General features: G+C 42.1%; 3 protein-coding genes across 3 annotated transcripts in view; 2 read left to right on the top strand and 1 right to left on the bottom strand.

Annotated features, from left to right (window-relative positions):
* The first annotated feature begins 528 nt into the window (after window positions 1-528).
* ccdc162 (coiled-coil domain containing 162) lies at window positions 529-4,484 on the top strand. The gene is made up of 9 exons (XM_045695190.1): window positions 529-924; window positions 1,088-1,271; window positions 1,429-1,542; window positions 1,741-1,935; window positions 2,589-2,733; window positions 2,866-3,017; window positions 3,192-3,344; window positions 3,968-4,069; window positions 4,305-4,484. Exons 1-9 carry the CDS (start codon window positions 785-787, stop codon window positions 4,482-4,484), a joined length of 1,365 nt encoding a protein of 454 aa, XP_045551146.1. The 5' UTR covers window positions 529-784.
* Window positions 4,485-4,585: 101 nt separating this feature from the next.
* The window catches only part of si:ch73-242m19.1 (coiled-coil domain containing 162), a 23,668-nt gene continuing 5,511 nt past the window's right edge, over window positions 4,586-22,742 (top strand). The window contains exons 1-23 of the mRNA XM_045695168.1: window positions 4,586-4,658; window positions 4,767-4,908; window positions 5,198-5,476; window positions 10,788-11,153; window positions 11,401-11,607; window positions 11,837-12,006; window positions 12,070-12,343; window positions 12,564-12,766; window positions 16,145-16,297; window positions 16,915-17,008; window positions 17,200-17,334; window positions 17,421-17,527; window positions 17,630-17,741; window positions 17,843-17,892; window positions 18,101-18,277; window positions 18,513-18,630; window positions 19,176-19,350; window positions 19,535-19,673; window positions 19,913-20,063; window positions 20,231-20,326; window positions 20,530-20,694; window positions 20,895-21,112; window positions 21,537-21,675. Coding sequence (XP_045551124.1) covers window positions 4,786-4,908; window positions 5,198-5,476; window positions 10,788-11,153; window positions 11,401-11,607; window positions 11,837-12,006; window positions 12,070-12,343; window positions 12,564-12,766; window positions 16,145-16,297; window positions 16,915-17,008; window positions 17,200-17,334; window positions 17,421-17,527; window positions 17,630-17,741; window positions 17,843-17,892; window positions 18,101-18,277; window positions 18,513-18,630; window positions 19,176-19,350; window positions 19,535-19,673; window positions 19,913-20,063; window positions 20,231-20,326; window positions 20,530-20,694; window positions 20,895-21,112; window positions 21,537-21,675 — 3,651 coding nt within the window. The 5' untranslated portion in view covers window positions 4,586-4,658; window positions 4,767-4,785. The remainder of the gene's footprint in view (window positions 4,659-4,766; window positions 4,909-5,197; window positions 5,477-10,787; window positions 11,154-11,400; window positions 11,608-11,836; window positions 12,007-12,069; window positions 12,344-12,563; window positions 12,767-16,144; window positions 16,298-16,914; window positions 17,009-17,199; window positions 17,335-17,420; window positions 17,528-17,629; window positions 17,742-17,842; window positions 17,893-18,100; window positions 18,278-18,512; window positions 18,631-19,175; window positions 19,351-19,534; window positions 19,674-19,912; window positions 20,064-20,230; window positions 20,327-20,529; window positions 20,695-20,894; window positions 21,113-21,536; window positions 21,676-22,742) is intronic.
* LOC100194722 (uncharacterized) lies at window positions 5,959-9,273 on the bottom strand. The gene is made up of 2 exons (XM_014197070.2): window positions 9,124-9,273; window positions 5,959-7,037 (listed from the first exon to the last, which is right to left on the bottom strand). The coding sequence occupies exon 2, from the start codon at window positions 7,026-7,028 to the stop codon at window positions 6,411-6,413; it is 618 nt and encodes a 205-aa protein (XP_014052545.1). The 5' UTR covers window positions 7,029-7,037; window positions 9,124-9,273; the 3' UTR covers window positions 5,959-6,410.

The raw sequence follows: 22,742 nt of genomic DNA, 5'->3' as shown, positions 1-22,742 counted from the left end.
GAGCTGATAATAGAATAATGAAGTATTTGAAATGTACAGTAGGGTAAATATCTACCACCAAGAGATCATTGCACTGTATTGCTGCAAGGTACACCTGACTTATCTAAATTGCTGATCATTGCTTTGGAAATTTAAAATAGAAGTTTATCATTGTGATTTCATTGAGTGATGTAATTGTCTTTATTCTTTTTGGAAAACATAAATCAGCTAAAAAAATTATCACTGAAAATATTTTACAAGAGCATAGTGCATTTATCTCCCTTGAAATTATTCAAAGAGAATTAAGTGTATTCACCAATGAAAGAAACAGCACAGACAAATATTACCACAAATTGATACATTTGAAAAATAAATTTTGGCATGTGGTCATTGTCTATCAGAAAATTCAGATTTGCGTAGGTCAGCAATCCTGTTGGATCAAGGGGCGTTATTGAAGTTCTGGTGCCCTCTAGAGTTCAAAAGTATGTATAGGTCTGTTTAGACTTTTATGGCCCCATAGTCTCCATGGTGACTCTGAACAACAAGCTTGGGAACCAGTTTGGAGTTGCTTTCAGGAGCCAATGATTCACTTATTAAGGCAAGTTTATTTTCTGTTTTGGAAGACTTATTGAGAAATCTAACTACTACTACATTTCTTATATAAAAAACCCAAACAGCAATATCTCTCCTCAGAGATGTTTTGATTGGATAACACCACCAATAGAGTTATGCCGCTTGATTTTGCTGTGGTACACAAATGACCTTTTTGGGTTTGTTACTTATATAGTATCCAGGACATCCCATCATGTCCAAGGTGGTGTACAAAGTTTCCTCCACTGCCAAGGTAGAGCAGATGGAAGCAGAGTTGTCTGTCCAGCTGTCAGCTCTCAGAACTGAAATAGAGGAGAATGGATCTCCCCTGGAAACACCCTCCAAGTCTTACAGGTATAGATGGACACATGGATATGAGGGAGGTCTGTGAGCAAAATCAAGTTGCCCAGTTAAAATGCCAGTGATTGTGATTTTGTCTTTTTGATACTGGCTGTCTTTTTTGTAAATGTTCTTTTGTATTTTATTGTATTCTATATATTTTTTCATCGTATTATAGCTCAGTTCCAGTTCCTAAAGATGTATCGTACTTTCGTATGGAGAGAGAGCAGGTCCTGAGGAGAGGTCTTCAGGTGGCAAAAGCACTACCAGTGGTGTCTCTGTCTGATGTGCTACAGAGAGAGCTGCGAAGCTGCCTAAGCCTGGAGTACACACCTGAGAGTCTGCCTCTTCTCCTGCACCAGGTAAACTGTGCTGATTATAATGTCATTGGGATCACATTGGTGATGCTTAGGGCCCCGCGGCTGCCCCGACAAATTGAAGGTGTTGTGAGGGCAAAAGGGGATGCAACTCAAAATTGGGAAGGTGTTTTGTTTTGTACACTCAGTGTATTTATGGTAGTTTTATGCAGACCGATGCTACCAGTTGGCCCAGATCAAGTACCTGCTGATGCTGAGATGGAGAAGATTCTGTCGTCACTCCCACATCATTGAGCAGCTGTATCCCTTCTACAAGGTAACCTGGCACTTTGATATTTAATAAATCACCTTAGTTTATTATGAATCAATCAATCAATAAATCCTTATTACATGAACAGTTGATTTCTGTGGTGTTCCACCAGGAAAGCTAAATCAAGCACTAAAGTATTTGAAAGAAAACAAATACTATTTGAACCCAGGTCAGGTGTGTTCTTTCACCATACTGTTCCACCAGGCCCAGGTATCAAACCTGGTCAGTGAGTATGAGGATGCTGTCCAGCGGGCCAGGAGACTAGCTGTGTCCAGGGAGAAGGTCCTGACAGGGCGGGGCAACCCCATCAACACGGTCACCCAGGAAGATGTGACCATCTACCTCACCTGGCTGGTCTGTCACCTACATGCCTCCAAGACCATCCACCACTTCCTGACAGTAAGGCCATCAGAGAGACTATGGGCGATGTTTTTGTAGCGCAAAAGTAATGTGTTAAGTGCAAAATTGACCGTAAACCTCATTGTAATCTGGCACTGTGAAATAATTTTAACAATGTGCATTATAAGGAGGAGATTAAGCAATATATAAATAGTTGCCTCTTTGTTGAAATGCACATTGTTGAAAAAAGTTTCAAATTAAATCTCGTTGCCAGATTACAATGAGGTTTATGGTACAATTTTCACTTAACACATTGCTTTTTCACAACGTTGCCCTATAAGTATGTCCCAAATCGAAACTTTTTCCCTATATAGTGCACTACTTTTGACCAAGGCTCATAGGACTCTGGTCAAAAGTAGTGCTCCATATAGGGAAGAAGGTACCATTCAGGGTGCATCCTATGGCTGCATCGCAATGGTCTAAAGTGGCTTCCTCTACTCGTCTCCTTTCCTTCATCGCCATGTAGCTGAAATCAAAGGCTAGTTTAGATTAGAGCAGATAAATAAAAAGAGACAAGGAGAGGAAGTCACTTTAGACTACTGAGATGCACCCCAAAGCTTAGTTGACTTTTGGGATGGGTGGATGAATACCTTGTAATAGATTTATTTAGAAATAAGACAGTTTGTTACCTCACACTATATGATGGGTTACAGGTGATCCACTACATCCCAGCCTCTGAGAAGAGGGATAAAGATTCTTCTGAGTTATTAAGGAAGTCCCCATCAAGTTCCCCAGTGCTGGTTGAATCTGTCCACACATCTTCAGAAGATAAAGACCAAGTCTTGGCTGGGCTTGAGGGTAACACTAACATTGACTGCTACCTTATTGTACCTCTACATTTAAATGTCTTACTTGAACCGGATATAACAATACATGTGGGTACAAAAGAGATTCATTCATGCTCAAGATCGTGATCGTTCCTTTCCGTAGGGATGTTTAGACTGGCTAACCAAGTTCCCATGCACACTGTGAAACTGGAGGAGTTCCTCCCAGAACTACAAAGCCTGGTCTCCTACTTCCGTTTGCCCTACGACACCCAAAACATCAGGAACACTGCAGACGAGATGGAGCTCTTCAGCATGGTAGTACCGTTGAAACATACATTTCAAGTTATTTGGTTCGTAGTGTACTCTTTTGGTGTAGATCCGCACACTAAACTTTAATTTCATGTACGTTTCTCATTGACGTCGATGAATAAGCTATGAGCTGTTCGCATTTATCTCAACTCTGAATCTGGTCCTTTGTTTATTGGTCAGATCTCAAAAGAGTTCAGGGTGATCTTCAGACAGCAGGAAGTGATGAAGACCTTCCTCCAGTATGATGGGACAGAGGCTGTAGAGGGACAGTGGGGGAGGAAGAGGAGCACCATGGCTCTGAGGAAGAATGCTAACTGGATACCGTACATTCAGGTCTGGAGAGAGAGGGATTGTCCCGGTCTCTGTCGTGATCTCTCTCCTGTCAATCCTTGTCCTGCATAGTACTTGGTTTTATAACACTTTAAGTGCTAACAATTTAGTTCAGAGATTATTGAAGAAAAGGTCTTCCCTGTGGCTCAGTTGGTAGAGCATGGTGTTTGCAACGCCAGAATGGTGTGTGCAATGCCAGGTTTGTGGGTTTGATTCCCATGGGGGGCCAGTACAAAAAAAAAAGAAATGAAATGTATGCATTCACTACTGTAAGTCGCTCTGGATAAGAGCGTCTGCTAAATGACTAAGGTGTCAGGAATGTTGATATATAAGGGATGGAAATTAAGCTAGCCCTCTATCCAGAGGCTAGTACTTTTCAGGCTGGGCTAGAAGAAAATGTGTCAAACTAGTAAAATGTTGTATTTCCTGCCAAACTAGTAAAATGTTGTATTGGACCTAGGCTAAAAAAAGAATTGCAGCCTACTAGCCCAGCTGACCAGTGGCCAAAATCCTTAAATTCCATCCTGACCAGTGCCCAAAATCCTTAAATTCCATCCTGACCAGTGGCCAAAATCCTTAAATTCCATCCCTAATGTTTATTTTCTGACCTAACACCAACAAAACAGGTGAAGCCCAAACGGGATCCCTGGCAACAGAAACTTGTCACCAAGCTAAAGGAGCTCCAGTCTTATGATGAGTTGCTGAGGACTCACCGCAAGTTCCTCCAGGTAAACAGTCTAACACTTAACGGAGGGATTTTATAAACAACCTATTAACATTCATCTCTATAGCTTGTATCATGTATTTGAAGTATGGGCTAACTACAATTACTTTCAATCATGTGTTATTTTGCATATTCACAGTGACACCTCTCTCTCTCTCTCTCTCTCTCTCTCTCTCTCTCTCTCTCTCTCTCTCTCTCTCTCTCTCTCTCTCTCTCCCCCTCACTCTCTCCCTCCCCAGCTGTCAGATCCTGTCGTAGTGACTGAGGCCCTGAGGGAGCATGCTTCCCAGGTATGTGACCCTCAGGCCATCCAGCCCTCATCATCACTGACATCATCACACGCCAACAGACACAACACCTTGCAGATCTGGACCAGCATTTACAGCGCTGCCAATCTTTATCAGGCATGTATTACTTAGTCAGAGATGTGATTGTGTGTGCTACAAAGACATGTAAAATGTAAAATGGATTGTGTCTGGGTTCATTATAACCACAATTAGCATTTTTTCCTGTTAGGAATCCAATGGATGTGGAGGACAGAATAAAAGCGACAGAAAGAGCAGAACCACTTCAGTCAAGAAAAGAAATGAAAGGTACATTATTAAGAAGGACAGAATAGGATCACTTGAATGTGGGTCTCATTGAATTAAAAGGTAATGCCTTTTGCTTATTTGGCATCCCTTCTCTCTCATTCATCCCAGCTATAGCTACCGGAGCAGCATGCAGCTGTTGGGTTTGGATGAGGGCCAGGAGGGGGAAGAGGGTACCTCAGACGCTGTCACAGCCAGGGGAGCCTACCTGTCACTCCTCTACCTTCGACACCTCAAGATCAGGGAACTGCAGGTGAGCTTCATCCAAAGAGACGTACGTGATTGCTGCTGGAATTGAAACGATGACCTTGGCGTAGCTAGCGCCACACGAGACCACACGGGAGTTCAGGGTAGACTTTTAGACTGTTAGGGACTGCAATCCATACTCTTGTCGCTCCCACTGAATCCTGAGCTGTCCTCTCTTCCCCAGTGAGTCTCTCTTGGGATGCTGAACTGCTATCCGTTATCTACTGTATCATATTATTTACCCTGCCATTCCCTCTGGAGCCTGAGCTGTCTTACCCGTCCTCTCTCCCTTATAGCGCATCTCCCTAGGCATTCTAAACTACCTGAGGTCCATAGAGAGAACCCTGACTTTTGAAACAGCTGGGATGCGTGTGGAGGGAGGAGGAGCATGTGGAGGAGGAGGAGGAGGGGAAGCAGGAGGAGGAGGAGGAGGACGAGGGGAAGCAGGAGGAGGAGGAGGTTTGGTCAGCACCACTGAGGAGTCAAGCTGGATGAATGCGGCCAGAGGGTGCAGTGGGACAGTCGGAGGTCTGGGCTCTCACCTCTATATCCACAACACTCCTGTTGACTACAAGGTAAGGCATCAGAGCTACAGTACAGCCGGAGACATGAATGAGATTAGTGATTTGTATGGGTGAAGAAAATAAGTGAGTAAACGCTCATCATTAGAGGTGAGTAAAATAATGCTCCCTAAACTTTCAACACATTTTTCCTCAAAAGCAGTGTAAACACGTGCATTAAATAAAAAAGGATCAAAATCGCTTTGTGAATATGGGCCCAAGTGTGTGAGTTACAGCCAATTGAGTTCACTAGCTCAAGCAGTTCTGGTAACCCTTGCAGCCTGGTCTGAGGACCAGGCTAATCTGACCCTGGGCTGTTTCATTCCACAAAGTTGTTCCTCTTCTGGTTTGGAACTCCATTTGTTATTGGTCTATTAACTTATACTGCCTGAGGATTTCACGAGGCACGCCGAATCTCCACCCATGCAAAACCAAGTCCTGTGTAGATTGTACTTTCAAATAGCATTTATCAGAAAATAACACTGATCACATTTGCATTTTTTTTACAGTGTTAGTTTAATCAGCTGTACAAAATTACACAAAACACAGGAAAAACATCATTTTTACTGCACTGATTTTTTTTACAGAAAGGTATTATGGTGAGAGTCAAGAGGCACTATTCATAACATAGGATTTGCATGAGCTAGACACACACACATACAATAATGTTGTATAAAAAATATTTATATTTATTGTATTACCAATAGCATAGCAATGCTAAATAGATCATTTTTTATTCAAAAATCGATTTCATCATGAAAAAGCTAAATGACAAAGCAATGAACAAGACAGGAGGGGGTTACAACAGCATACAATGAAAATACCATCAGTTACCTACATAATACACATTGAAAAAGGCCAAGAAAAACTATACTGCTGTTTCCGTCCTGTCCTTTCACTTCAGAATCAGATTAATAGTGGAATCATGGTTACAGAGCTCTGTACTACACTACAGTCTCAAGTATTCAAAATAACTCAGAATGTCCTCATAATCATTCATGTGTATGATTGGCTGGCGGCTGCTATAGCCTGCCTGTTTCAGGAACTTATGCAGCTTTAGGCCACTGATGTCCCTGAGCAGACCCCTGGTGACACGGTAGGTGTTGTCAGGGTCAAAACTCAGACCGTCGTCGTCATGCTGGGTCACATAAACCTTATCCACAGTCCCGTCTGGACGCAGACTGATGATGAGGCGGTCCATGTTACTGTCATCTTGGTCACCAGTAAAGTCTTTTCTGACATACTGAGGAAGGCAATTGGATTCTTCTGGATTCAGGTTGCCCACTATATAGTATGGGTGGACGTTATCTGGGAGCAGAAAATTGCAGGAAATGACAGATATATGTGTGGTCGCATAGCTGCAGTCCCACTCCGGTCTGTTCTGGAAGGGATGGAAATCAAAGCCCCCCTCGTTGGGGTTGTATCTTGCAACCATTTCACCCATGTAATCAAATTTGATGTAATTCTTGGCGAACCAGAACAGGAGCTTGAGTCCATGCCTGGGCAAGTGACGACCAAACCCAGAACGTCTTAGATCTGCCATAGTGTTCAACGTTCCTCGAACCATGGTGGTACCCTTGAGAGAGAGAGAGAGAACTTTAGTAGGTGTGATTGGGTGCAATAAAAACCCATCATATTTTATTTATTTATTTATTTTTATTTAACCTTTATTTAACGAGGCAAGTCAGTTGAGAACAAATTCTTATTTACAATGACGGCCTACCAAAAGGCAAAAGGCCTCCTGCTGGGACGGGGGCCTTGGATTAAAAATAAAAAATAAATACAATATAAATATAGGACAAAACACACATCACGGACAAGAGAGACAACACAACACTACAATAAAGAGAGACCTAAGACAACAACATAGCAAGGCAGCAACACATGACAACATAGCATGGTAGCAACACAACATAACAACAACAAGGTAGCAGCACAAAACATGGTACAAACATTATTGGGCACAGACAACAGCACAAAGGGAAGGTAGAGACAACAATGCATCACGCAAAACAGCTACAACTCTCAGTAAGAGTGTCTTTGTTGCAGCTCATTCCAGTCGCTAGCTGCAGTGAACTGAAAAGAGGAGCGACCCAGGGATGTGTGTGCTTTGGGGACCTTTAACAGAATGTGACTGACAGAACGGGTGTTGTATGTGGAGGATGAGGGCTGCAGTAGGTATCTCAGATAGGGGGGAGTGAGGCCTAAGAGGGTTTTATAAATAAGCATCAACCAGTGGGTCTTGCGACGGGTATACAGAGATGACCAGTTTACGGTGGAGTATAGAGTGCAGTGATGTGTCCTATAAGGAGCATTGGTGGCAAATCTGATGGCCGAATGGTAAAGAACATCTAGCCGCTCGAGATGAATAGTGTATACCATGGAACTTTATAGGCCCAGTGCAGTCAACATTCTGCTTTACCTGTGTTTTGTATAATATTGATGAAACTAACTCTATAAACGTGTGAAAAAATGTGTTCAGTGTTATTTCTGAATAGTGGCTTGTTGAAAATACAATTTAGCCAGGACCTTCTAATCAGCTGGTTTTGCATGGGTGGAGTTTTAGATTGTTAATTCACCAATAACAAAGATAGTTCTAACTCTCTGTCAATAACAGTTCGTTTTCAGGTTAAATATCCCTCCCATGAGTCCCCTCCTCTTAGGTCCCTCTCTCAGACAACTGCCAGACAGTCCTAGCAAAATTCTTGGCTGAGAAATTTTTGGGGGGCAAAAAAAACAATTTTTGTTTCTTTTCGGCCATTTTAATGGAAACTTTTACAGTAAGTTATTTAATTGTTACCCAGAAATGATTTGATATTGAGATTAAAAAAACAACTGCCCTGGGTCTTTAAAGAAAATATTCAACCATGTTGTATAATAAATAGAGGGCAATCTCTTACAACGCTTTTAAGGTAGAAAAAGTTACATGGGTGTGAAAAATATGTTTAGTGGCTCTGTCCACACTGTGGGCATGGACACATAACCCTTACAACATGCCAGCTGTTCTTAACTAATACTAGCATTGTATTATCACAGTGTTCAACCTTTCACATACCAGGGACAGGCAAATCATGGTTTTTCCTCCTTGGGGGACTTCTTACATTAAAACTAGAACTGACTGTATTAGTGTTAAAGAGCAACGGCCTTTAAAAAGCAACAAGTCCCGTAGAATGTGGCATCGATTTGAGTCTCAAACAGTTATCCTAGTGTCAAAATTTACTACAAAGTGTAAATAGGATCATTTGGGTCATAAAGTCAGTCTCGTCTAAGAACGGAGTTTGGAACATCTGTGCGTCCCAACGGGTAAATGAAGGTTGGGTTTCGATTTGACAATGTCCATTTGCCGACTAACATGGGGCGAACAGCTGCAGCGATTGCCCTCTATCCAATAGCATAGACAGTGAGACAGACCTGCAGTTCCGACTTTGTTTGCATATGTATGAGACATGGAATAGGCTTCCGTGTCTCATGAGGGACAAACATCATTAACCAAACGCAGAATCGGTCAGGAAACACACCTCTAAGACTGAAATCTTGTTTTTCTAATGAGCAACAGAAAAACACACTGTTTAGTGACTCTTAAATAAGTATACACACCTGATATAGACAAACAAGATCACACAAACAAACACATAAAATATGTTATATTTACAGTAACTTACGGTTTGCTGGTGTTGTGGTGCTGCTCTCCTTCCTCTCCTCACGTCTAAGAGACCTGTATGACAGCTGTTTTATCCATCTCACAGTGTTTATGAGTGTGTTGTGTGATAAGGAGGCAGGACTAACCATGAAGTCCGCAGAGTGTACAGGAAATGAAACTGAAAGTGACCCAGTCCTGTGCTGGACTGAGTTCGATTCCACAAAGTTCCCTTCTTTCTGCCACATATTCAAAAAGTTTCTCTGATCTAGGACCAGTTTTAATCCTCATAATCATAATGAATAAGATTACATGGACAGTGGGGACCTGATATTACCTGACATTTAAGGTGGTTGATGTTGTTTTGTGTCCAATGTTTTTCATTTAACAATATCTGAAACACAGCACAATAGTATTATACAAACACAACACCCCCTACCCACTCTCCACAACTTCCAGACCTCTTGTGAACTATCAAGTTTCAAGTTTTATTAGTCTTATGTATGGGATACACATGGTGTTCACCGTCCAACGAAATGCTTACTTGCAGGTTCCTTCTTGACAATGCAACAGCAATAAAAGATAATCAAACATATTTGAGGGGAAATCTTCTGTTAAACCCTGTTAAACTTGGGGGGGAACTGTGGCGCTACGGTTAGAGGAAGTATGCCTGGTTCCTGTCATTCTGGCCCCTGTTGTCCTCACTCACTGGCGACAGACTCATACGTATACATAGGGTCACATGTTTTGCAGATTCTTGCGTGGGGTAGCTTGACAATATAATGCTCCTGTACTCGTCTGTTTTTGGGCTTTCACTCCATCTCACCTGCGGGGATGGGGCGACCAGCCTCCTTATTATAATACGTTTTTAATAAAAGTAATACCTTGATTGATTATAGATTTTGCCTCTCCTCGTTATTAGTTAAAGGTAGAATTTCCACCACACATAAGAATAAGAACATAAAGTAAATGGTTCAGTAGAATAGAATAAACATTTTAGCGTAAGTATTATACTGGAAAGCACAAATTATACACTCTTAGAACAAAAGGTGCTATCTAGAACATAAAAGGGTTCTTTGACTGTCCCCTTCGGAGAACCCTTTGAATAACCCTTTTTGGTTTCAGGTAGAACCCTTTTGAGTTCCATGTGAAGTTTCCTTTACACAGAGGGTTATACATTGAACCCAAAGGACTTCAACCTGTAATCCAAAAGGGTTTTACCTGGAACCAAAAAAAGATCTATGGGGAGAGCCGAAGAACCCTTTTGGAACCCTTTTTTCTAAGTTGTCGTCCAATATTTACACATGTTTTGGGGGGCAAGTGTTCAATCATAATAAGAGTCTGGTAGCAGAAGTTGTGATGTAAATATTAGTCATTTAGCAGACGCTCTCTTCCAGAGCGACTTACAGGAGCAATTAGGGTTAAGTGCCTTGCTCAAGGGCACATAGACAGATTTTTTACCTAGTCAGCTTGGGGATTCAAAACGGAAACCTTTCAGTTACTGGCCCAACGCTCTTAACCGCTAGGCTACCTGCCGCCCGTGTGTGTAGTATGAATGTGTTTATGTGTGTGTGTGTGCGTGTGCACATGTGTGTGCATGAGTGAGTGAGTAAGTGAGTGATTGAGCGAGTGCGTCTGCTATGTCAAAGTTTCATTAGGGAATTGATATCGGTGTTACTGTGACTACAGGTTCACTGTTCAGAGTTCATGGAGTACCCAGAGGTGGAGAATCTTCATGATTTCTACACCACTGAGGAGAGATATGTCCACACCCAGGACCAGCGAGGGCTCTACGTGGTGTACGACATGGCTCTGAAGGACCTGGAGGAGCTGGAAGACACACTGACTCTTCTGGGCTCACATTACATCCAGAGGAGTAGTTGGAGAGTCAAGGGCCAGTCTGAGGGCAGCAGGGTCAAGGGTCAGTCTGAGAGGTCACATAGCTCTGCAACGACAGACCTCCACTCTTCCTGGGCTCAGATAGATGTGGATAGAGTTGCAGTTCTCCTAGACCTGTGGACATGTGAAGCTGCTTTTTTAGAGAGCAAAGTGCAGGTTAGTAAATATGCTGAACAGGGCCGTGTTCATTAGGGCATGAAACAGAAAACATCTTAAAATGTTCTGAAACGGAAAACAAAAATTCACATTTCTCATTGGACATGTACATTTAGTCCCTCCCTGTTTCTGTCTGTTTTCTTCTCATTGATGCCTAATGAACACGACCCAGGTGATAATCAGTTTATTTTAAGTCCAGTATATTGCGTGTCATTACTTGAACCATGCCCCCTCTGTTAATTTCCAGCTGGTGAACTGCTATATTGAGGCCTACCAGCATGTGACAGGACCAGAGGAGAGGTTCTCCTTGGCTCAGGTCATCACAGACATCATGCACAGAAGGCCTCGGCTACACCTGGACATGGGAGCAGAGTATTTTGTTCAGGCCTACCGGGCAGAGATGGTCTGTATGCAGACACACCAGCAACTCATCAGAGCCGTGCTGGTCAACCAAGTAATTGTTTCGGAAAAATTGTGGCACAGCCTAGAGAGCTATTGATGCTAGTGTGGATAGTTGAATCATAACAGGTGTATCTGGCTTGAAGGACCATGAAAAAACTATTGGCTGGGATAGCCCGTTAGCAAAGTTAATAAAAGCAGTAGGTTTTGAAGTCTAATATATATTCACTTTTCCATGCCATGCGTTCTAAAGGTCTCTCTAACTGTGTTATGTTGACTATTAGATAGATCGTCAGCGGCAATACCTCCATCGGGTGTGGAGAGGAGGTCAGGGACAGGGAGCTACTCCTCGTGACTATGGTCTTCCTCCTAACTATGTGGCCAAACATCTGGTGTCCCTCGGTGGTGGCAGGCAAGTCCTAGTTCTACCCATGAATTGTAGACTGATTACAGTGTAATGTGGTATCACCTCAAAACAGACTAACATGTTAAACAGTATAAATATATAGCTAATATAAAAATGTGTGCGCACACCCCTGCCTGTCTGTCCTCTTGCTACCAGTCCTGCCCTGATGAATGTGTTCCTTCTGGAGGTGCATCACTCCCTAAGCCTGGCCTCTGAAGTGTACCAGGCCCTGACCCAGGCTCACACTGACCTCTGCCAGCTCCACCGTGCCAGGGGGGTAACTGAGAGAGTCACCCTGGAACAGAGACTCCTACAGCGGGCTCTGCAGCACTGGCACTCCCTGGATCCTCCCGGGGCCTACTATAGCTCTCAAACTCAAAAGGATGTGAGTTGAGTATCTCCCTCACATTCTGCTGATATGCTGCACCTGCCACTTGAGAAGTTCTAATTGTAAAAATTATATTTTCTTAATTGACTCACCTGTGTAAATAAAGGTACATAAAAAAAAACCACAGAATCTATATCGATATTGTTATGTGCAATGATCACAAACAGATCGCAGCACCAATCAGCAATCATTTTTTTCTTAATCTCTTTCGCTCCAGTTGTTTTCAGATGTTTTCATGGAGGACCCCTCCTTGGTCCGAGCGGTGGGGGTCTCTCTGATCAGGTCGGCTGAGGAGCAGGACATGAAGCAGGGGAAGGAGAAACAGTTCTTTGCTGTGGAAACCTTCTCCAAGCTGCTGGAGTTAGTCACCATCCGCCATCGCCTCATGGAGTCAGCAGCAGAGACTGCACATCTGGCACAGTTGAGTTGATTCTTCCTATATTGATTGTAGTTAGTTACTTATTTCAGGGGTATGTACTGCAGGGGGTCTGCGATTTTTGTATATTTTTTTAAATTTTAAATGTTATTATTATTATTTTATGAATATTGCTAGCTGCAGCAGAATACCATCGTGGATACCATTTTAATGTCTCCGCGTCCAGTATGAAGGAAGTTAGAGGTAGTTTCATGAGCCAATGCTTACTAGCTTTAGTGCAATGACTGGAAGTCTACAGGAACAGTTAGCATGCTAGCTATTCTTGTTCATCCGACTTTGGGGAAGTAGATAAAGGGATTCATTGCCAAAATCTCAAACTATCCCTTTAAAACCTCTCTAGGACATATGGGACGGTAGCGTCCCACCTCGCCAACAGCCAGTGAAATAGCAGAGCGCCATATTCAAAACAACAAGAATCTCATAATTCAAATTTCTCACACATACAAGTATTATACACCATTTTAAAGATAATCTTCTCGTTAATCCAACCACATTGTCTGATTTCAAAAAGGCTATATGGCGAAAGCATAGCATTAGATTATGTTAGGACAGCACCTAGACAAGAAAAACCACACAGACATTTTCCAAGCAAGGAGAGGCGTCACAAAAACCAGAAATACAGCTAAGATTAATCACTAACCTTTGATGATCTTCATCAGATGGCACTCATAAGACTTCATGTTACAAAATACATGTATGTTTTGCTCGATAAAGTTCATATTTATATCCAAAAACCCCATTTTGCATTAGCATGTAATGTTCAGAAATGTTTTGCCTCCAAAACTTCCGGTGAATGAGCACATCAATTTACAGAAATACTCATCATAAACTTTGATAAAAGATACAAGTGTTATGCACAGAATTATAGATAAACTTCTCCTTAATGGAACCGCTGTGTCAGATTTCAAAAAAGCTTTACGACGAAAGCAAACTTTGCAATAATTTGAGTACAGCGCTCAGATTTCAAAACAAGCCATACAGATACCCGCCATTTTGGAGTCAACAGAAGTCACAAATAACATTATAAATATTCACTTACCTTTGATGATCTTCATCAGAATGCACTCCCAGGAATCCCAGTTCCACAATAAATGTTGGTTTTGTTCGATAAAGTTCATATTTATGTCCAAATACCTCCATTTTGTTTGCGCGTTTAGTCCAGCACTCCAAATTCACTAAGCGCGTGAGTTTAGTCCAGACGAAAAGTCAAAATAGTTCCATTACAGTTTGTAGAAACATGTCAAACGATGTATAGAATCAATCTTTAGAATGTTTTTATCATAAATCTGCAATAATATTCCAACCGGACAATTCCATTGTCTTTAGAATTGAAAGGAAAGGCAGCTCGCTCTCACGGCCGCACGCATGTTTGACAGTTGAATAAGATGAGAAAAAATAAGAAACACGCGTACTGCTCTTGTTGTATCGCTGCTCTTTAATAAGCTTTACGTATCGGCTTCAAGGCCAGAAAGCATGCAGAAAAGATATTGAACTATATATATACACTACCATTCAAAAGTTTGGGGTCACTTAGAAATGTCCTTGTTTTCCATGAAAACATACATGAAATGAGTTGCAAAATGAATAAGAAATATAGTCAAGACGTTGACAAGGTTATAAATAATGATTTTTAATTGAAATAATAATTGTGTCCTTCAAACTTAGCTTTCGTCAAAGAATCGTCCATTTGCAGCAATTACAGCCTTGCAGACCTTTGGCATTCTAGTTGTCAATTTGTTGAGGTAATCTGAAGAGATTTCACCCCATGCTTCCTGAAGCACATGCCACAAGTTGGATTGGCTTGATGGTCACTTCTTACATACCATACGGTCAAGCTGCTCCCACAACAGCTCAATAGGGTTGAGATCCAATGACTGTGCTGGCCGCTCCATTATAGACAGAATACCAGCTGACTGCTTCTTCCCTAAATAGTTCTTGCATATTTTGGAGCTGTGCTTTGGGTCATTGTCTTGTTGTAGGAGGAAATGGGCTCCAATTAAGCTCCGTCCACAGGGTATGGCATGGCGTTGCAAAATGGAGTGATAGCCTTCCTTCTTCAAGATCCCCTTTACCCTGTACAAATCTCCCACTTTACCAGCACCAAAGCACCCCCAGACCATCACATTGCCTCCACCATGCTTGACAGATGGCGTCAAGCTCTTCTCCAGTGTCTTTTCATTTTTTCTGCGTCTCACGAAGTTCTTCTTTGTGATCCGAACACCTCAAACTTAGATCCGTCTGTCCATAACACTTTTTTCCAATCTTCCTCTGCCCAGTGTCTGTGATCTTAATCTTTTATTTTTATTGGCCAGTCTGAGATATTGCTTTTTCTTTGCAACTCTGCCTAGAAGGCCAGCATCCTGGAGTCTCCTCTTCACTGTTGACGTTGAGACTGGTGTTTTGCTGGTAATATTTAATGAAGCTGCCAGTTGAGGACTTGTGTACTTGTCCTCTTGCTCAGTTGTGCACCGGGGCCTCCCACTCCTCTTTCTATTCGGGTTAGAAACAGTTTGCGCTGTTCTGTGAAGGGAGTAGCACTGTATACAGCATTGTACGAGATCTTCAGTTTCTTGGCAATTTCTCGCATGGAATTTCTCAGAACAAGAATAGACTGACGAGTTTCAGAAGAAAGTTCTTTGTTTCTGGCCATTTTGAGCCTGTAATCAAACCCACAAATGCTGATGCTCCAGATACTCAACTAGTCTAAAGAAGGCCAGTTTTATTGCTTCTTTAATCAGTACAACAGTTTTCAGCTGTGCTAACATAATTGCAAAAGGGTTTTCTAATGATCAATTAGCCTTTTAAAATTATCAACTTGGATTAGCTAACACAACGTGCCATTGGAACACATGTGTGATGGTTGCTGATAATGGGCCTCTGTACGCCTATGTAGATATTCCATTCAAAATCTGCCGTTTCCAGCTACAATAGTCATTTACAACATTAACAATGTCCACACTGTATTTCTGATCAATTTGATGTTATTTTAATGGACAAAAAAATGCTTTTCTTTCAAAAACAAGGGCATTTCTAAGTGAACCCAAACCTTTGAACGGTTGTGTATATATTAAATGATACCATCTTTGAGAACTAACAACCAAAGAAAAGCTAGACAGTCAGGGAGAATAACATAAAAAAACGGCATTCAATCCACATGCCCACTGATTTTGTTATAACGTTTGAGCAGAGGAAGCCATGGCAAAATGCATATAATTGCAGGAAATTTGATTTGAAACTACATTACGCTGAGATTGTCATCACTGTATTTGCAGGCTTTGAGGTAAATGTTACTAAATGTGTTTATGGTATAAAACATGAAATGTCCATTCTGTAGTGTTCATATTATGGTCTGGCTCTCCTAGGTTATACAAAACACAAGCTCTGGAGCTGGGCTTTGATGAGTTCCACCTGTATGTGCGTCCGGAGCAGTTTGAGTTTGCTGTCCAGAGAGACAAGGCAGAGCATAGACCTCTGTTTGTTACGGCACTGCTGCAGGACGACAGCTGGATGGACAGGTACCCTCCTTACCCTGTTACTCTGCTAACATAGATAGATGTGCAGCGACCTTCTTTTTCTTTCTTAGTAAATTGTATGATATCTACAGTAGACCTTGAAAAATAAGGAAACTATTAACAATTCACTTTTTTGATGATGTAGCGCTAATGCTTAAAATAACCATAAAAAATCTTCTTCTCGTGGACTAAAAGTCATATTCACTCCACATTTGGTCTTTGGACTCGTCACAATAATAACCCCTAAAGAGTTTGAGAAAATAATGTTGATGCATTCAAATGACTACACTATACCACACTATACGCTAATTTGCTAAAATATGCAAAACATACTTCAAAAATCTTCTTCTCATGAGCCGTAGACCAAATGACACCAAATTCTGATTGTAGGCCAATGGTACATGTCTTTACTTAGTTTGAGAAAAGCTAAGGAATTGGTCAAAGGATGGCTGAGGTATTAAAATTCACTCCAGATGTTGTATTTAGACTCATGAGTTCCTACATGATAGAGTGCTTGCTTTGTTATCCATCTGATCATGTGTCCTTTCTGTCATCCTGTGAACCCTATTTATTGCTGCTCGCAGCTATATTCTTATGTTTGTTATTCCCGACTCCTGTAGGTACACTCCATCTAAGTTTCCACTGAGCATCCAGGAGCTTGATGAGAACCAGATTGGAAAATTCAGCTTCTATTCTGAAGAGGCAGTAGTGCATGTAAGGTCAACTGAGACTTTGGGCCTGATTCAGAGTTGAGATAAGAGGGCACAACTTTTGTGTAAATCAATGTCAAGAGAGAGTCCTGCCTTTTATGAAGAGATATTATAGCTGTTACCCATTATGATTCACACTTGATCTTATACAGTAGGTGTCACCTCAGTCCCTGTCTTCTCTCTACCTCTCTCCAGCTCATGAATAGGTCAGCCATAGAGAACCTGCAGGTGACCCTGGCCTGTCAGGTGACTCAGAAGAACGCTCTGATTGGTGCAGTGAAGCAGGCGTGTCTATGTTATTGGTCAGAGACTTTCACAGGCTCTCCAGAGGTACCTTACATCACTACACATATACTTTAATCCAGTGGCCGGTTTGCTGGGATCAAATTACTTCTCTTTCTCTCTCTTTGATTTAGGAGGTTCTTTGTTCTAGTGGCGATGCAAGCTCCTTAGCTAAGCAGGCTCCCAAAGTTCGCAAAGATACAAGTGAACCAAAGATAACTGGTGCAGGAACCAGGGAGAGGTGAGTTGGAGGGTCAATGATGGCCATGTTTTGTAATTATCAATATTATTACAGTTAAATATAATGATTATGTTATGTGATTTGACTGTTGTGTTTGTTCAGGCTGACTGAGGCGTTTGTCTCCATCCAGCTGGAGAAAGTGGGTCCACGAGATGAGATGTTGAACTCTTTCATAAAGAGGAGACAGATCATGGGTGTTGTGATGATGAACCCTGTAAGTGAAATGTCATAGAGGCCAGAGGGGGCAGGAGCTATGTTGGATCTCAGATATTACTGTTTGATTGTTTACCTTCATGACCTTCTCTTTCACCGCAGGATGAAGTAGCAAAAATCAAGAGGAGGCTGATTATTGAGTTCTGTCGAAAGTATGTACATATTTAGTAGAAGTTGACGATCGTGATTGCCATGTTCAGACATGCTAAAGTGAAGCTTCCTAGCATGACTCATTTGGATGTGTTTATTCACAGCAGACCCGATTGTTTCATCACATTTTGGGGACTTATTTACCTGAAGTCTAACTTTCCTCCAGGTGTACCTGTAACATGTTTTCTGTGTCTGTCAACTTTTTCCTAGATTCAGTTTGCGTATGTCCCAGTGTTGTGTGAGAGGGCAGATTATAGGCCTGTACCACAGCCTGACCACCTTATTGGACGAGCTGCCAGACATCCGCCAGTCCCACTTCCTGATTGGCCAGGACCATGAGTTGAAAAGCGATATGGACTCAGGACTATGTGTTCGCCTTGACCCCAGGTAAGACCAGTGTGAGAGAGCATTTTATAGCCTGAAATTCAGGGATTTAGTGGTAAAAAATAGGTGGGTAAACATCCACTACATCAATGATCATATAAGAATACTTCAGAAAACCTTGCATATTTTGACAGAGAGAATATTTTAGGAGTGTGAAGACACCCTGTGGTCGTGTTATTTGCTCAGTGTCTCTGCGGTTGGAGGTCAGAGATCATTTTTGTTCCACTTGGTTGGACAGGAAGTTCCAGCGGCGTCCCAGGCGCCTGCTGTCAGCTGACGGCAGAATGTTCCTCAACCTGTGGTTCCTCCCCCACTACACTGAGGTTCTCCTCATGTTCAGAACCCTGGAGGACTCGGTGAGAGGTTCTAACCTGCTTTACATTATATTAACGTACAGATGGACACAGACACATGCATGGAGGAGTGGATTGAAATTAGATTTTGTGATATCAGTAAAAAACAAAACCATGGCCTTGCTACGTCTCTGTCTATCTTTCCTGTATGCAAATGAAAACTAAATCCAGAACAATGGAATGTTTCTAAGACTCTAGAGCAGGGTTTCCTAACTGGTGGTTTTATTTGGCCACATACGTTTAAAAATGTTATATTTTTTATTTTACATTTTTATTGGTGGACATAAAAGACTGTAGAAACACCAGAGACATGTGATCGTATGCAAACGTAAGCAAGGTTTGAAATCATTATCTTTTAGTCAAATATTAAATCTGTTTGGGCTTATTGAGGTCAATTTGCAGTCTACAAATGATTTGTAACGATGTTCGGGCCCCCCGACCATCCGCTAAAAAAATAGAAATCAGCCTTTGGCTGAATCTAGTTGGTGATCTCTGCATAGAGCACGTTGATCTTTATCTTGAACTTGTTTACTTTTGTTGCATTACAGGCATGTAGCCGGGCTCTTCACCATAGTCTGGAGATAGTGTCTGCCCTGCATGACATCATCTATTACCTGGTCAGTTTCGCCCGACTGGGGAACCCAGGAGTCTTCAGCTCCAAGAGAGGAGGAGGAGCAGGAGTGGGAGAGCTTACAGCCGACTGGGGCGGCACTGAAGGCATCGGTATGCATTAGTTATAAAGAGACCTGTGGTTCCAATAGCTCAGTGGGTTAAATCATGGTGCAGGATTGTGAGTTTGATTTCCGCACGGAACACATATGCTATCTGTGTCACTGTCAATGTTGACAGTTCTGTAAGTCACATTGGATGAAAGCATCTGCTAAATGACCATGTTATTATTGTTAAGGTGCGGAGCTGTGGGAGATCCAGAAACAGATTGACTCGCTTTGTGACCCTGGTAGCCCTGAGGCTGTGGGTCGCCTGCTGCAACTACGGAGACACGTGATCTTCTTGCAGTACGACACCGCTGTGAGGCACCTCATCAGGTGAGTGGAGAAAGGTAGAAGAGGTTGATATATGCCATCAGTGAGTAGGTTTAGATAAATGTAATGGAGTATGAGGGTTCCTAGCATAAGAACCAGACCTTGATCAAATACATTATGTGTCAACAACTTTCAAACGCTTGAGCTTGATTTAGTTTAATCAGTTCAATGGGACAAACGGAAACTAAAAGTGAAAACAGAAAGTATTTGATATGCTCTCTCTCTCTCGCTCTCTCTCTCAGAGAGGCGTTTCTCTCCTCTGGTAACATCGTAGCCTATCAGAGCGTGAGTGACAACATGGGACACGCCCTCCCTGCGCTGAGTGACAGCGTCAGAACCAATCACAGTTCTCTACTGTCTTTACCAGAGCCAATGGAGCCTCACAGCCCCCGGGTTTGTAATACAGTTTACATTTCTAAAGCCCAGACAGTGTTTGTGTTACTATCCAGAGTAAATGGGAAACACAGTATAGTTAATGCTACTTTTGATTGTTTCCCACTGCTCAGGCAGGGTTGTACTCTTAGACAGTTGTGAGGTCATCATGTATTTGTGCTCTCTAGGCTCAAAGGATGTACCCATGGAGAAGTTTTCTGGTGTGTCATGGATTGCACTCTGTAGACATTTGGGGCATCCCACCCATTGAGTACTGCATGCAGGTAGACCTCTACTCACCTTTATGATATTTCTTGTTTTTCCTTTTTTACTAGCAAGGGATTTAGCAAATAGAGGCCACTAGAAATGATAGTGATTGTTTTATCTATTTTGGTTGAATGCATTGTAAGCTGCTCTGGATAAGAGTATCTACAATGTTAAATGACTATATTGTGGATGTTAATGGTCTTATGCTGCTTGTATCCAGCTGTGTCTGAGTGGGCTGGGTGACCGCAGCAGGATGGAGGCCAATGGAGCGATCCTGGGAGTGTCTCTACTAATGGAGGATGTCCTGAACAGCGGAGGGAGGGGGGCAGCGCCGCTACGTCTCCATGACAACAAGGCGGAGGACTCACGTGGAAAGCCCGAGGAAGTATATTTACATACGTGTTAGAAGATCTTTTCTTTGGGGTGTGTTAAAATGTATGGGTTACTAGGTACATAATTGCATTCAAAACACATGTAGGCCTAAACATTTATGTAACATATGTTTCCAGCCAGAAATAGCACCTTGTAAGCAATCCTGTGAACAGGTTTTTGGCACAGGTTGACAGTATTGTGTCTTAATACTAGGAAGATGGTAGCAGTATGGATGACAGTGTTGATGAAGAAGAGAAGGGGATCTCCTCTGGTCCCCTCCAGGACCCTCTCCAGGTGCTGTCTGTGTTGAAGGGGTTCCTGCTCCTAACCAAACAGCTGGAGGTGTTTAAGGAGAGCTGGGGAAGGAGACAGCTAGGGGTGGAACAGATCAATACCATGAAGATCAACAGGCACTTCTCAAGACTCTACAGGTTAGTTAGTATTGCCCAGGAAAAGGTTTTTACTTTATGTAATATTCTGACATACCATGCAATACATATTTCTTATATATTTCTTAATTCCATTATTTTACATTTAGATGCATGTGTATTGTTGGGAATTGTTAGATACTACTGCACTATTGGAGCTAGGAACACAAGCATTTCACTACACCAGCAATAACATCTGCTCAATATGTGTATGTGACCAATAAAATGTGATTTGAATACATGGGGGAAAAAATGATACCAGGGTTTGTGAATAGTGATGGTTAAGCAACAGGGACATTAACACACTTTCATACAGAATTGATTGTTCATTGTTTATCAAAATCAAGTCATTTTAATCCTGACTGTGAGATGATGTCGTCTCATCGTTAACATATAGCTCAGTGGGTCTCATGCTTCTACATTTCAGAGCAGACATCCAGTACCCAAGTATGAGAGCCCTGGCTCAAAAGATGGGTAAAGAGAAGGACTTTGAGGCTCTGCTATCTGACAGCCAGCCTCTACTGCCTCCTGCAGGAGCCTCTGAGGTTCACATCAAGACATTCCAAGTACCGTACTACTGCAGCACACCATGATAGCTCACTCACACACCTGACCTCTATTGGAATCTTTTAACACGGTTTAGTCGGAACTAGAAGCACAAGCATTTCGCTACACTTGCAATAACATCTGCTAACCATGTGTATGTGACCAATACAATTTGATTTGTTTTAGTTTAGGTAGAGAGTAGATGTACACTGAGTGTACAAAACATTAAGAACACCTTCCTAATATTGAGTTGGACCTGCTTTTGCCCTCAGAACAGCCTCAATTCGTTGGGGCATGGACTCTACAAGGTGTCGAAAGCGTTCCTCAGCGATGCTGGCCCATGTTGACTCCAATGCTTTCCACAGTTGTGTCAAGTTGGCTGGATGTCCTTTGGGTGGTCCCGTGTGGCTCAGTTGGTAGAGCATGGCACATGCAACGCCAGGGTTGTGGGTTTGATTCCCACAGGGGACCAGTATAAAAATGTATGAACTCACTACTGTAAGTCGCTCTGGATAAGAGTGTCTGCTAAAATGGGTGGTGGACCATTCTTGATACACACGGGAAACTGTTGAGTGTGAAAAACCCAGCAGTGTTGCTTTTCTTGACACAAACCGGTGCGCCTGGCACCTATTATCATACCCCGTTCAAAGGCACTTAAATCTTTTGTCTTGCTCATTCACTTTCTGAATGGCACACATACACAATCCATGTCTCCAATAGTCTCAAGGCTTAAAAATAATTATTTAACCTGTCTCCTCTCCTTCATCTACACTGATTGAAGTGGATTTAACAAGTGACATCAATAAGGGATCATAGCTTTCACCTGGATTCACCTGGTCAGTCTGTCATAGAAAGAGCAGGTATTCCTAATGTTTTGTACACTCAGTGTACGTGATCCAACTGTTAACATGAGTGTTTTATCAAAATGTTCACACATAATGTCTGATGGACATAAAAGGCATTGTATTCGTGGAACAATCCATATACCGTAGTAGTCAGGGATCCTAACTGAATCCATGCTACGTTTCACTATTGTTTCACTTCATGAAATAAAGCCTTGATTCAGGTTGATTCTACCTTTTTGCCA

The sequence above is a fragment of the Salmo salar genome, chromosome ssa01, assembly GCF_905237065.1.
Source record: "Salmo salar chromosome ssa01, Ssal_v3.1, whole genome shotgun sequence".
Classification (NCBI taxonomy): domain Eukaryota; kingdom Metazoa; phylum Chordata; class Actinopteri; order Salmoniformes; family Salmonidae; genus Salmo; species Salmo salar.
The sequence above is the reverse complement of the archived record's forward strand: the minus strand, read 5'-3'. Positions and strand labels throughout refer to the sequence as shown.

What these genes read in the sequence shown, in the direction of transcription:
- ccdc162 (XM_045695190.1), top strand. Translation starts at nt 785, where the DNA reads ATGTCCAAGGTGGTGTACAAAGTTTCCTCCACTGCCAAGGTAGAGCAG. An exon ending in ACACCCTCCAAGTCTTACAG is followed by an intron (nt 925 to 1,087) that starts GTATAGATGGAC and finishes ATCGTATTATAG; the next exon opens with CTCAGTTCCAGTTCCTAAAG. An exon ending in AGCTGTATCCCTTCTACAAG is followed by an intron (nt 1,543 to 1,740) that starts GTAACCTGGCAC and finishes CTGTTCCACCAG; the next exon opens with GCCCAGGTATCAAACCTGGT.
- LOC100194722 (XM_014197070.2), bottom strand. Translation starts at nt 7,028, where the DNA reads ATGGTTCGAGGAACGTTGAACACTATGGCAGATCTAAGACGTTCTGGG.